General features: G+C 41.6%; 1 protein-coding gene across 12 annotated transcripts in view; it reads left to right on the forward strand.

The window, feature by feature from the left end:
• Nucleotides 1–13,239, forward strand: part of CACNA1D (calcium voltage-gated channel subunit alpha1 D) — a 376,968-nt gene that overhangs the window by 221,127 nt on the left and 142,602 nt on the right. For 9 of the 12 annotated variants that reach the window (XM_053600739.1, XM_053600732.1, XM_053600728.1 and 6 more), the window contains exons 6-8: nucleotides 1,702–1,854; nucleotides 2,314–2,510; nucleotides 9,330–9,433. In XM_053600739.1, coding sequence (XP_053456714.1) covers nucleotides 1,702–1,854; nucleotides 2,314–2,510; nucleotides 9,330–9,433 — 454 coding nt within the window. Of the gene's footprint in view, nucleotides 1–1,701; nucleotides 1,855–2,313; nucleotides 2,511–8,643; nucleotides 8,748–9,329; nucleotides 9,434–13,239 lie in introns of those variants that run through there. The other 3 variants (XM_053600740.1, XM_053600741.1, XM_053600738.1) reach the window with 2 other exon arrangements.

Raw genomic sequence — 13,239 nt, forward strand, 5'->3', positions numbered from 1 at the left:
AAGTCCCATGAAGTCATCTGTACACATTGATTATGTACAAAGGAGCTGAATGTAATGAAACTATATCCTCATGTCAGGATATGACTTTATTATCTTGTATATTTGGCCAATCTAAAATATGACAGTTACTGTAAATGTGAAAATAGTTATGAAGCATAGGCCTTGCTGACATAGAATTTAGAAGAGCTAACTGCTGGATGATGATTTTGTAGGGCCCATTGGTATATCAAAAAACCAAAACAAGTCTGGGTTCAGTGGCTCATGCCTGTGATCCTAGCACTCTGGGAGACTGAGGTGGGAGGATTGCTTGAGCTCAGGAGTTCAAGACCAGCCTAAGCAAGAGTGAGACCCCATCACTACTAAAAGTAGAAATATTAGGCAGATGTCATTGGGTGTACTTGTAGTCCCAACTTGGGAGGCTGAGGCAGGAGGATTGCTTGAGGCCAGGAGTTTGAGGTGAACTATGATGACAATAGCACTGCAGTCTACCTAGGGTGACACAGTAAGACTCTGTCTCAAAAAAAAAAAAAATCTAAAACAACGAAAAAAAAATCTAAAACTACGACAAAATGTCCAAGTAGGTCACAGCACTGTTTGACATTTTCTTTCCCCTCTCCCTCCATGTATTCCTTATAATTGGCAAAAATACTGAAAACCTTTGAACATTTAAATGTAGAAAGGATAGAGTTAAAGTTACTCTCACACCTCCGTGCTCCCCTCCTACCTCCCTCATTCCAGGAATGCCTTCTTTAAAATGTTTATTTTTGTTCTGGGCACTGGGATTTGTCTTAAGACTCTGGTTCAAATAATTGGAGCACTCCATAATACCTTCCTCTCCTTCCCACTCAGGTTCTGAGGTCTGGTCTCATCCTGATCCTCATCCTCGCCTGTATGGAGAGCCCCAGCCCTGTGGAGCTCCCTCTCTGCCTGTGCCTACTGCTGTCCTATTGGTTTTTCTATAGTCTGGCTCCATAATCCAAATTCAAAACCCAGAACCCAAGCTGCAATCTGCTTTTCTTTCTTACTATTTTTTTCCACTCTATAATCATCAGTCAGGACTGGCCACTGCCAAGCCCACATGCGATCACCCACATATTTGCTTTTGGTGCTCTTTGCCCTCTCCCCGCAGTGCAGTGGCCTCTGCTGTGCACCTGTGGGCTTCCCTCCTGCTGAGCCTTCAGGCGCTGCCTGGAGAGAAGCTTTCTTCATCTGGCTCAGAAGCAGTGTCTTTCATCCTTCTTTAATTTTAACTGATATTACTCAGATAGCATCTTTGTGCTACCTTAGAGTAGAGTTATTTATGTTTAATTTTTTGCCTCCTTCCAGAATATAACTTCTTTGAGAAAAAACTATGCAGAACCTCTTCATATCATCCCAAAACACTAAACCCTATGGTTTCTACAGGGCAGATGTTCAAGATACTTTGTCAAATGGATGAACAAATGTGTAAATAAATAATGAACTCTGATGCTGGGCAGTACCCTTAGAGGCTTAGTTTTTCCATGTGTCAAGTGATGATCTTTAAGGTGCTTTTTTTAGTTCATCTCACATCCAGGCTTACTATTAACTAAAAGATTTGAAATATCTCTGAGTTTTATTCTATTATCATATGTCATAAATAGAGCAGACATCATTAGACATTATATGCATCCATCACTGAAGTGTCTTCCTGGCTCACAAACTCATTTTTTTCTTCCCTAGGTTTACAAGTTGTCCTGAACTCCATTATAAAAGCCATGGTTCCCCTCCTTCACATAGCCCTTTTGGTATTATTTGTAATCATAATCTATGCTATTATAGGATTGGAACTTTTTATTGGAAAAATGCACAAAACATGTTTTTTTGCTGATTCAGGTGAGTAATGAAAATGGAAGCTAACCTAATTTTTTAAAAAGTTGGTTTTCCTAAAATCAATTTTTGTGGTTCTGAAACAAAATGGGAAAGCTTACTGAGCTAGTTCTAAGTATGAATTCTGTTGAGAATAAGTGAGAATTTAATCTCCTCTTCCGTCTGGATTGCCTATGTAATGTGTCCTAGCAAACAAGATGGTGGACCTCCAAGATGAGACTCTGCCACCAACCAATAGCTTTGTGCTGTCTGAGTGTGAGGTGCTGTGGGAGTGGGCACAGAGGAAAGAGAGATGGACTCGAAGCAAAGGAAATAGTACATTCTGCTGAGGAGGGAGGATTTGAAATGGACCTCAAAGGGCAAGTAGGATTCTGAGACATCCTAGATAGGCAATAGAGTGTTCCAGGCTCAGGCAGTTGTTCTCAGCATGTCCTGAGTGGTGCAACCTGCTTACTCTGTTTGCAGATATCGTAGCTGAAGAGGACCCAGCTCCATGTGCGTTCTCAGGGAATGGGCGCCAGTGTACCGCTAATGGCACGGAATGTCGGAGCGGCTGGGTCGGCCCTAATGGAGGCATCACCAACTTTGATAACTTTGCCTTTGCCATGCTCACTGTGTTTCAGTGCATCACCATGGAGGGCTGGACAGATGTGCTGTACTGGGTAAGCAGTTTGAGGAAAGAGTTTCTGGAGGGTTCTTTCTTTGGATAACAGTTTATCATTAGCAAAAGCCCTGGGAGAGTTAACTGAGAATGAAACCCTCAAGTCAGTTGTTTGGGAAGGGACTCAGACCCTCTCTTCACCAGCAGGCTTCATTATTCTCCTGTAGAGCTGTAGTTTCAGTTCTAGAAAGCTACTGCCTGATGCTGGCTTCTGACCTGTTAGTCTTCTACTCCCCAGTGCTGCCTGGAGAACTGTTACCAAGTGTGCCCAGGAGTCCCCTTTGGAGGAACTCCAGGAAGCCAGAGCTGTCCTTATTAAAACCTAAGCACCAGAGGGCCATTTCCCAGGTTAAGAGACTCCTCAACTTCTATGGGCTAAAATTGATCTGCTGTATATAAAGGCCGGTTGCTCTACTAGATCCTAAAGAGAAGAGAAGGAATATAAATTGGATTCTTTTTATGCTTTCCAAAACTCACTACAACCTTAAACCCAACATGAGCTTTCCCTCTATTACAATATCCCCCTTTTGTGTCCTCAGCATTACTGTAAATCAACTACCCCAAACCCTTAGCCCTCTTACTTTCTATTTGGAGCTATAATTTTGGCAGAAAGGGTAGAAATGGCACAACAAACTTGTAGGGCTGGTGGACCATCTAGCCCACCATGGATATAGTCAGACACCTTTTCAAGGTGAGGGTCTGATTCCTCTTGTTCCTGACAGAGCCAGAGGGTTTACTGTAAATAAGGCTCAGTAGTATTTCAACAGCCATTTCCCAGTGCCAAGTTTGTTTGTATGGTAGAATTTTAAAAACTCACTGAAATTTAGAAATTGTTTTCCATGGTGTAAGAGTTACTGGGGAAATAACAGCATGATTTTGAGCCTAAATCGAAGTCCAAATGGGATTAACCAGAACTCCAATAATGAGTTGTTGAAAGGAAATTAGAAATAAACTATTCCTTGAATCAGCAGCTTCTAGTTAGAAGGCCTGCAAATTGAGAAGTAGCTTCTGATAGTTTCCAAACTTTAAAAATTTTACAGTATTTTATATTTCTCCGTAACTTCAGAGAATATAACATACAATAGTTAGAAAAAGGTTTTTGCTTCCCTTTGCCAGTGAGCACTATGTTCATAGGATTGTAGAAGATCCTATGTTATATATTCATAGTTAGGCAAAGAGGGTATGTTTTTATCTGTAAAAAGTGTGAGTCTAGTTTGATGAGGTTTAAGTATCACCATGTTATATCTTGTTTTTTCCCATGCTCCTTTCTTTTTCTGATTGTCATAGGAGTGAGTGAGTGAGAGAGAGAGAGCGCGTGTGTGTGTGTCTGTGTGAGTGTGCATGTCTGTTATTTATAAGACAACACCTTTTCATGAAGAAGGAGCAGGAAGTTTATATTGGATGAACTAAGACCACGGCCATGCAGGGAGCCCCCAAGTTAGGAGACGGGTTCATTTTCACTATTATCTTCTAAAATGCACCTCATAGTCAGATTAATTGAGGTTTCAATTCCAGTCTTCCTTTGAAGTTTTTGATAAATAGAAAAAGGATCATACAAATAACCCAAACTCTGATATTTACCCCCAAAACAGTACAGAAAACATTTTTAGTTTTTTAAGAAATAAAAATCTGTGACTCCTCTAAGCTTTGTTTTTTTCTCAGTTGTCACAGTGAATTGTCAACTGCTGATCCAACATGCCTTGACTAATGGACAGTTTTATGCTTCATGTTATATTTCTGCATATCGATTCTCTGAAAACGATTTTCTTGTTATCAAGCAAGTACAGACTCTGGGACTGTGTGATTAAATGAGAGAAAACTTCATGCACTCAGAAACAAAAAAGTTTTCACTTGCTTTCTTGAGAACTTTTAAGTATTACTTAGGATGATATAATTATCATCCTTATTATTAATATGACAATCAGATGGTTAATAATTTGATAATATAATTATATTCTCCTTAAATTACATAGCATCTTTATTCTGATGGAGGAACTCAAGTAATTCATAAACATTATTCCAGTCTATATTCCTTTATAGAAGGTCTAGGATTTTAACGATGGAGATAGTGAAATATAGAGGGACCACTGAACATCTCCAGGGTCCTACAGCAAGTGTTGTGGTCTTCAATGTAGAATAGGGGCCTGCAAACCTTTTTATAAGGGGCCAAAGAGTAAAGATATTTGACCTTTCAGGCCATGTGATTTCTGTTGCAAGTATTTGACTCTGCCATTGTAGCTCAGAAGCAGCCACAGATAATAAGTACATAAATAAATGGTTGTGGCTCTATTACAATTGACTTTAATTGTGAACCCTGAAATTTCAATTTCATATGACTTTTTGTGTCATGAAATATTTTTTCCTAATCTTATTAAAATGGAAAAACCCTTTTTAGCTTGAGGGCCATATAAAAGGCTGCAGGCATGATTTGGCCTGCAGGTCATAGTTTGGGGACCACCTGATCTAGACTAGAACCCAGCACTCTTTCCTTGGCATTCTTTCATTTGCCAGCAGTTTATGAGTCCTTCTACAACAGTAGGGGGCAGCTAGGTAATGTCTTCCAGAGTGTTCTCTTAAGTTCTTGCTCTCTGAAACCCATCAAGATTGTTCTTAATTACTTGTTGATGGCATTTATTAACTCATCATAGAGATAGGCAGGGGCCAAGGAACCAAGCCTTCCTAGTATTTTATGGGCCAGGTCAGCTGGAAGTCACACAGCTGCATTCTACAGCAGAGCATCCCTGCCCAGCACAGCACCTGGCACAGAGTAAATAACAAGTGATTATTACTGTCCTTCACGTGTACCAAACATACTGCCTCATTAGAATAGTTGGGCCATGTTTGAACATCTATTTTTATTCACAACTAGGGCATAAAAGGAACATCTTGGGAGATAAGATTAGGTTTTGAAAATTGATTGCAAGCAAATTTCTCAATTCTTCAGGTGTTTGGATATGGTGGACAAAGTCTTTGCAGGGGTACCAAGGGATTGTTTTCTATAGAGTTAACTTTATCTTTCACCAGTTATCTCAAGCTTGTTTGTGCCTTAATTCTGGAGAGAGTCTGGCAAATGACTAGCAGAGCCTTGAGAAGGGAAGTGCAGGTGGGTCTAATGTGCAGAAAGGCGCACGCAGTACAAGACTATTTGGATGTCTGGGGAATGAGATCATTAACTTCTGGTGGAAAAAAATTATCGTAGAGCTCTTTTATAAAGCAAATACCATAAATATAGTTAAACTGTTTGACCCACATGTATTTGCTGCCCACAGAGGCAGTAGGGAGTAGTGCAGGGAAAGAACATTAAGGTTAGAAAGGGCTGGTTGTGTGACTCTGCGCAGGTCACTGAACCTCTCTGGGCTTTAATTTCCTTGTCTACAAGATGCAGAATTAGACTAAATGATTTAATTTTTTTTTAATTTAGAGGAAATATTTTAAATGTAGGGAATTAAAGGTATTGGTTAGGAGAGAGCTATCCATGTAAATCATTTATGGCAACTTGCCTTAGTACCAGACTCTTTTCTCAATGCACATACCCATGGAGGGTGCTGGCTGTCAGACCCTAACAGGAAGTTCTCATGAACAAGCTGACAATCTCCTTCTTTCAAGGAACCCAGGACATTTCTCTCTAGGTAATCGGCTGAGAGCTTGCCTTTCTATTATTCCATGCTCTGGGAAGTTATAACCAGTAGTGTTTTCAACAACCAGAAAAAACAAAATAATCCTTAGGTTGGCCTTTAGTTTGAGATATAATATGCATTTCAGCCTTCAAAATGAGAGGAAACTAAAGCTAAACATAAAATTACTTTCTTGGCACCAGGTGACAACCCATCATGACTTTAATATAAAATATTTTTTAAATCAGTCTAAATTGAAGTGCTTCAGCTCATGCTGATTTCTCTATTATTGATAAAGACCATGCAGACAAAATTCCAAGCACAGTCTCTATTTTCATGTGGGTATTTTAGGGAACAACTTGCCGGTTCTGACTTTTCCCTATGTATATGGTAAGGCCCAAGAAATACTTGGCTCCACAAAGGGGAAGCGTTGGGAGAGAAACCAACTCTTAGAGCTGGAGTTTGCCTCCCTTGCCCACCTTCTGGTATAGAGACAGAGTCTCCTGTGGTTTGTGCGTAGCCTCAGCCTTTTTCCTTGCTGTCAGCAGTCCTGCCAGGTGATACTTCTAATTTGAGCAAATGTGAATCTGCTAAACCTACTCCCAAGAAGTTAAAAGACTTTTTAAATGTTTTTAAGGCAAATTCCCTTTTAAGTGGAGGAGATGGCTGTTACTAGAGCCATTCTCTGGAACACCAGACTGAGGCCTGAAGGAAGGTTGGAGAAGCAGATGGCTTGGCCAGCTGACTACACCAGAGGAGTGCAAGAGTGAAGTTTCCCTGAACCTGTCCATCCTCCCCTGCCCCATGTATCTCTGCAGAGGAAAACAGGCCCACAGAGATCTCTGTTGCAGGTGTTGACCCACGCTGGGTTCTGGCCACCTCTAGGCAGGCTGTTTCTTCTCCACACATGGGTTTTTAAATAAGTTTAGTGGTGCAGTTGCTTTGGAAGAATTACCTTCTGCCTTCCTGCTGAAATTAGTTTATCCAACTTAATTAGATCAACAATTGCAGCCACGGCCCTGGCTCATTCATTACTCTAATTGCCAATGTAAGATGTGCAGCCTGATATGAGTTCTATTAAGCACATCAGTGTTCATGTGGCCAAACAGGTGTTTCATAGGGATTTAATGCCCTTTCCCTAGACTTTAGCAACAGATGTTAGGTGTTTTAACGTTCTCTTTTCTTGTTTGGCTTCTGCATGAGGCAAACATTATAAAACGCGTGAGCCTTATTCTGTAAAGCTAAAACCTGGAGCCCGATAATGTTCGGGAAAGCACATGCTTAAAAGCCTAAGGGCCTGCACCTGCAAGGCAGAGGCGCTAGTTCTGCCCAGATTATATGTAATTCCTGCTGGCTGAAGGTTCTGGGCGGTCCAGCAGGGTTCTGCCTGGGGTCATCCATTCTGTCTCTGACTAGTCCTTAATAGCTCCTACCTGAGACAGGTGTTTTCCCAGTGTAATAATGACCCATGTTGCTGGGAAGTTCTGTCCAGCTGTGATCTTTAAAAACACCTGTTTGCTCCAGCATGAAATCTTCTCACCACCAAAATGCCTCTAAGACAGCAGTTCTCAACCTGTGGGTCGTGACCCCTTTTTAACAATGAAAGTACATTGCGGCATTAGGAAGGTTGCGAACCACTGTTCTAGGAGGATCTGACAGAGAAGCTATGTCTGTATATACAGCTTGAGCTTGTCCAGATGTGGAGGCATGGCCTGGGTTGCTTCTGGCTGAGCCCTTTCACCTGTAATCCCAGTAGGCTTAGAACTAGTCTTGGGAGGGGGTCATCAAGGTCAAAGCTAGGGGATAAGGATTTCTTGTCTCTTGCTGAGTCTTTCCTGTGGATATAGCTGACAGAAAGCCATTCCCATCAATAAAAGCACCCCTGAATATGTGAAGGCTAGTTGACCTCAGAACTTTTTTTTTTTAACAGTCATTTAGTTGTGCTTGTATTCACTGATTGCAGATAATATGGAACTAAAGTGGGTCAAGTTTCCTTGGAGTGGAAGGTCATTATTTTAGGAATTTTTAAAAGGAGTTTATAGAGCCAAATGTTGCAAGTTTGTCTCTATAATTAAGACTTTTCCACCATCACAAATTTTTAAAGCGAAGACAGTACTAACAACTTGAGCTGAGTTTAAAACAGGTTCTAGTTATGTACTAGTTTTGTCCTCTACCGGGATTGTTTCTGAAAACCCCTTATCAAGGCAGTTTCCTGAGAAGAGCCAGATCCCAGCTGATCTCCCTACCTGGGGCCAAAATCTGCGATTTGGTCCGAAAGCCTTGATGACTCTTCCTGTGCGTGTATGCATGTGTGTGTGCGTGTGTGCGCGTACACGTGTTGGGAATGTGTAGTGGATGTGCACTGGCTGCTCTTGTCTCTGATTTGGCTACTTTTATTTCTGATTTGAATCTAAATAAATGTTTAATTAAATGTATAGAATACTGTCTCTAATGTGACCCTCTCTTCTTATTAGATTCTCTTATTAATCCACTCCTACGAGACCATCTTATTTCTTGCAGATGAATGATGCTATGGGATTTGAATTGCCCTGGGTGTATTTTGTCAGTCTCGTCATCTTTGGGTCATTTTTCGTACTAAATCTTGTACTTGGTGTATTGAGCGGGTAAGCTACACCTCTTTCATCTTGAAAGCAGAGTCCTGAGGACGGTTGCCAAGACCACACAGGCTTTGCTGGATGGGGGCCGCCACGAGGGTGCCAAATGCTTTAAGTGTCCTCTGAGATGCTTTCTTTTCTACTGAGGCTTCCCAAATCAAGCTGTTTCCTGGAACCTTACCAGCCTTCATGAAAGAAAGCTATAGAATGATTATTGACCAGAAATTAATCAGCATTGTTGCTTGAGATTTAAATAATTTCCATTGCTTGCCCTTTTGTCTATTCTAAAATGAGATACATTTATAATTGCCTTATTGGTCTGGATCCAAATATAATGCAGATTAATTGGTATAAAACAGTAGCTAACTGAGCTGGGCTTGGCCAACTTCTGGCAGGCCACATTTGTAGATTTCAGGGGCAAAACTTGTCCTCACTTGAAGAAAAAAAAAAAAAAAATGGAAGGACTTATGCCCAGTCCCTGTCCTAGGAGCACTAACCTTCATCCAAGCACTGAGTGGTCTGGCAGCTGTAACTGGGGCTCTGCTCTTTAATAAATGAATAACTGATAACTGATCTCCTTACGTTTTACAGGTAAATGATGCGATAGGATGGGAATGGCCATGGGTGTATTTTGTTAGTCTGATCATCCTTGGCTCATTTTTCGTCCTTAACCTGGTTCTTGGTGTCCTTAGTGGGTAAGCAGTTGGATCCGTGTTGCACATCTCCTGCTGCCACGTGTGAGGCGACTCTGCGTGTCTCCCAGCTGCTCCCTGACAGCTTCTCTGCATGTGTTTGGACTCTGGCGTCCCCTCAGTGTGTTGCTTTTGGATTGAACTGTGATTCTTTCTGCCTGTATCTGTCTGTGAGATTCTGTGTTTCTGATGCTTGCCAAACACTATTAATTTAATGAAAACGTTTCCCTGAAGCCAGTTGCATTAGAATGGGAATGTGTAGAAGTGGATTACAAGTGAGTCAAAGGATTCCCACCGTTGTCTCCCCCAGGAAAGGGGCGTTTGTCTCCTGTGGTTTTGTTTCATAAGCTGGCCCTTTTAAGTCACCACGGTGCATTATGAATGCTTCCAGAGACTTCCGGTGGTGTTTCAGATTTTGTGGTGAAGGAGAAATAAGCCTAGATTAGCACATAAATACTGAATGAAGAGTTTGAAATCTTACTTTATTAGTGTGGTTTTCTAGTGCTGTCACTGTGAGAATTGTCTCTCTAATTTCAGTTTAATCATAACTTATAGAATCTTCCTTTAACACAGAGTGATGATCAAATTTTGTGCTTACATTTCCTATTTCCGTATCATCATCCTCGTCATTCAGTCACCATTTTTGAAATTCATTTTGTTTACTACCTTATCTCTGTGACTCTCTGTAAAGATGGTTCAGCAAAGACACATGAAGTCTGCATGTGTCCTGTGTAGTTGGAGAGCCATCCCAGAGCCCTGGACGTCTGTACCCCCACTGTCTCAGACACCTCACAAAGCAGGGTGCCCCAGAGAAAGGAACTAGAGGTTCTCTGGGCTCTCTCTTTGCCAGGAGTTGTGGGGGCAACAAGGAGATGCCTGTGTCTGTATATACAACTTGAGCTTGTCCAGAAGTAGCCTTTGTCACCACAGTGGGCCGAGGTATCCTTAGGAGGTGATGTTGATGGATTTGATTCCAACGGAATTTCTTCATTCCTCACTCACTTTATCTTGCTCTTTCTGAGACTGTGTCTCAGGGAAGTAATGTCTTCATGTATGCTGAGTTAGTCAAACTAATCTTTATCGCATTTTTGCAAACACTGCCTTTTCCAGTGTAGAAAGCAGAGCCTCGTTACCCGTGTCGGCTTCCTGTCTTCATTGTCCCTGCCTGTTTCCAAGGGATCAAGTTGGGAATTCTCCTAGGTGGAGTGTGGTCAGTTTCCCACCACAGATGCACAATGTCATAAGAACCTATCTAGAAATGGCTCTTGGTGGCCTTAGATTAGGGCTAGGACTGTGAGGGGGCATTTCTTTCAACATTGTTTTTTATTTTTGCCACAGTAACTTCCCACACAAGGTTAACAGCAATCCTGTTGTGAATTCCATGGCGCCTCATGTCTCCTAAACCCAGCTAAACTGACGGAGGCCATGGAAACCACTTATTTTAACAGTGCCGGTGACATGCCTTATCTTTTAGCTTTCCCAGGCAGAAACCACTGCCCCAAAATGATGAAGCAGAGGTAGGAGCCAAATCATGTGGTGCTTAAAAAAAGAAGGGAAAGATGGGAGGAGGGCCTTCCCATGATGATCTTGGGAGTTAAACGTGCAGCTCCAGGGGAGGTACCCAAAGTGGAAGGATAAAAAAAGGCACACGCCCTCCTGGAACAGCCAGCTTACTTATTTTTGGGGAAAATAATACGTTTTTTTAAAAATATTATTTTTTCATCAAAACAAAACTGAGATGAAGGAAAAGGCAAATGACACGTGAATTTCTAAAGAAAACCTGAGGCTTCCCAGCAATTTAAATTGTCATTTCATGCAGCGTTCAGACTCCTAGGCCTCCACCCCATTCCTGAGGCCATCAGCACGAGATGCTGGGGAGTGTTTTGCTTGCTGTAGGAGCCTTGTATGCAAAGCAGAGCCTCCCAACATGTTGATTTGGCCAGCATCTCCTGAGTTCTGTGGTGCCCAGCTCTGGGCCACGGATGCCAAGTTATCTGGGACATAGTCGGTGGCCCTGTGCTCTGGCATTTATTATCTCATGAGGTAGAACATTTTTAAGCAGTGCCTAGGTGTGGACCAAGGAGCTCTGAGAGCTGCACTCAGAAGATGAGGAGGCATCTCCCATGGAGAAACTGATGAGGGGTTAACAGGCTTCCACTTCCCCAACAGTTCTCTCTGCTTCTCTGCCCAGCCATTTCCTTCTTTCTTTCCCATTTGTATTTTTGTTGTTATTAAAGCAACTAATCTTTTTAAATTTTAATCTTAAGATTCTTCATATTTTTTAAAGGAAACACTAGAGGCATTGCAAAACCAGGATGAAGTAAATATTAAAGAAACCTTATGTTGCATTGCCCCTAAGGGACTATCAGAACAATGCAAGTGGAATCCCCAAAGCACTGAATTAAAAGGCTCCAATTGGAGAAAGTCCAGTCAACACCACATTATTGCCTTTTCCTGAAGGAATGTTAGACGATGCTTTGTGTCTCTCAGTCTGTCAACCATTCTGGAATATCTGCTACTGTTTATGCTCTACAGCTCTCTTTTATGTGTGGCCATGCCATCCTATTGTATATCGAGCTAACTTTAATCTGCAATTTGATTTGGTGTTTATACATTTTTAAAGCATTGTAAAACTGATGCTTTGGAAAAAAATCTTTGGTTTTGTAACAGATGCTTTTTTCGTAAAGGTGAGTATGAGTTTATGAACTGTATACCCTGCAGAGCCAAGCGTGAGCAGAGACGAACGCTTTTCTCTCTGATGATAGTGCTCTGTGGGAGGAGCTGAGAATGTCCATACCTAGCATTGTAATTTAACTTTAAGTTGTCGCTGAGGATACACTTCCATTATGACTAAGAACTAGAAAGAGTGTCTTTTGAGTCTATAATTTACATATAGATATCGCATCTGCTTACGCTGGCATTTTAGATACTTGATTTTTCATTTTTAAAATTGTTCATCTAACTCCTTGCCCCTTTTGAGGTTTTCATCTTTAGAATTGCTGCTAGGTCCCCGGGGCATAGTACGGGGCACAGGTGGCAGTCTGATTGACTCTGTGCCTGCTTCTCCACTTAATGACCCACCTGCCACCAGCCGTACATGTGGCAGGGGTGCGAGGTCCGCGCTTCCAAGGAGGGAGGACTCATGAGGCTTGCCTGTTGTGGCTCAGCCACCCAGGAAGGGGGCTAGAAGACCTGGGTTCTGTCCTGCCGAGTCCCACAATCATTCCGGTACTTCACTTAATCACTCTGAGCCTCAGTTTCCTCATTCCTCAACCAGGAATATCCTGTTTTGCCATCTACCTCACGGGGTGGTTTTTAATCAAGTAGTGGTTATAGAAGGGCTTCTAAAAATATATAGCAGATTTTATTCACTTAACATATCCCTACTTCATGTCTATGGATCTTCCTCAACTCCTCTTTCTGGGTTAAGTGGAAATAGTCAAGGGGCTGTTTGGAAATTCTGAAGTTGTGGCATTTTCTGGATTTCCCAGCAAGGGACCATGCTTTATACACACATTAAGGTTTTTACTCTGTGTACGGCCAAGAGGTGGCTGAAGAGGGTGTAGAAGTTCTTTGTTAGATAAAAAGTACTACGAAAATCTAAATTGATGCTAAAGTTATATTTGATAGTGATATTTTTGTACAAATAGAGGGGAATGGCATTTCTGTAACATAGTGGTTAAACATACCACCTATAGAATCAGGTAACAAGACTTGAATCTCTGCTTTACCTTTTACGAAATTATGAGATTTGGGGAAAATTAATTTATCTCTTTGAGCCTTATTTTCTTCATCTGTGAAATGGAGCT

This window comes from Nycticebus coucang, chromosome 8 (assembly GCF_027406575.1).
Source record: "Nycticebus coucang isolate mNycCou1 chromosome 8, mNycCou1.pri, whole genome shotgun sequence".
Lineage (NCBI taxonomy): Eukaryota > Metazoa > Chordata > Mammalia > Primates > Lorisidae > Nycticebus > Nycticebus coucang.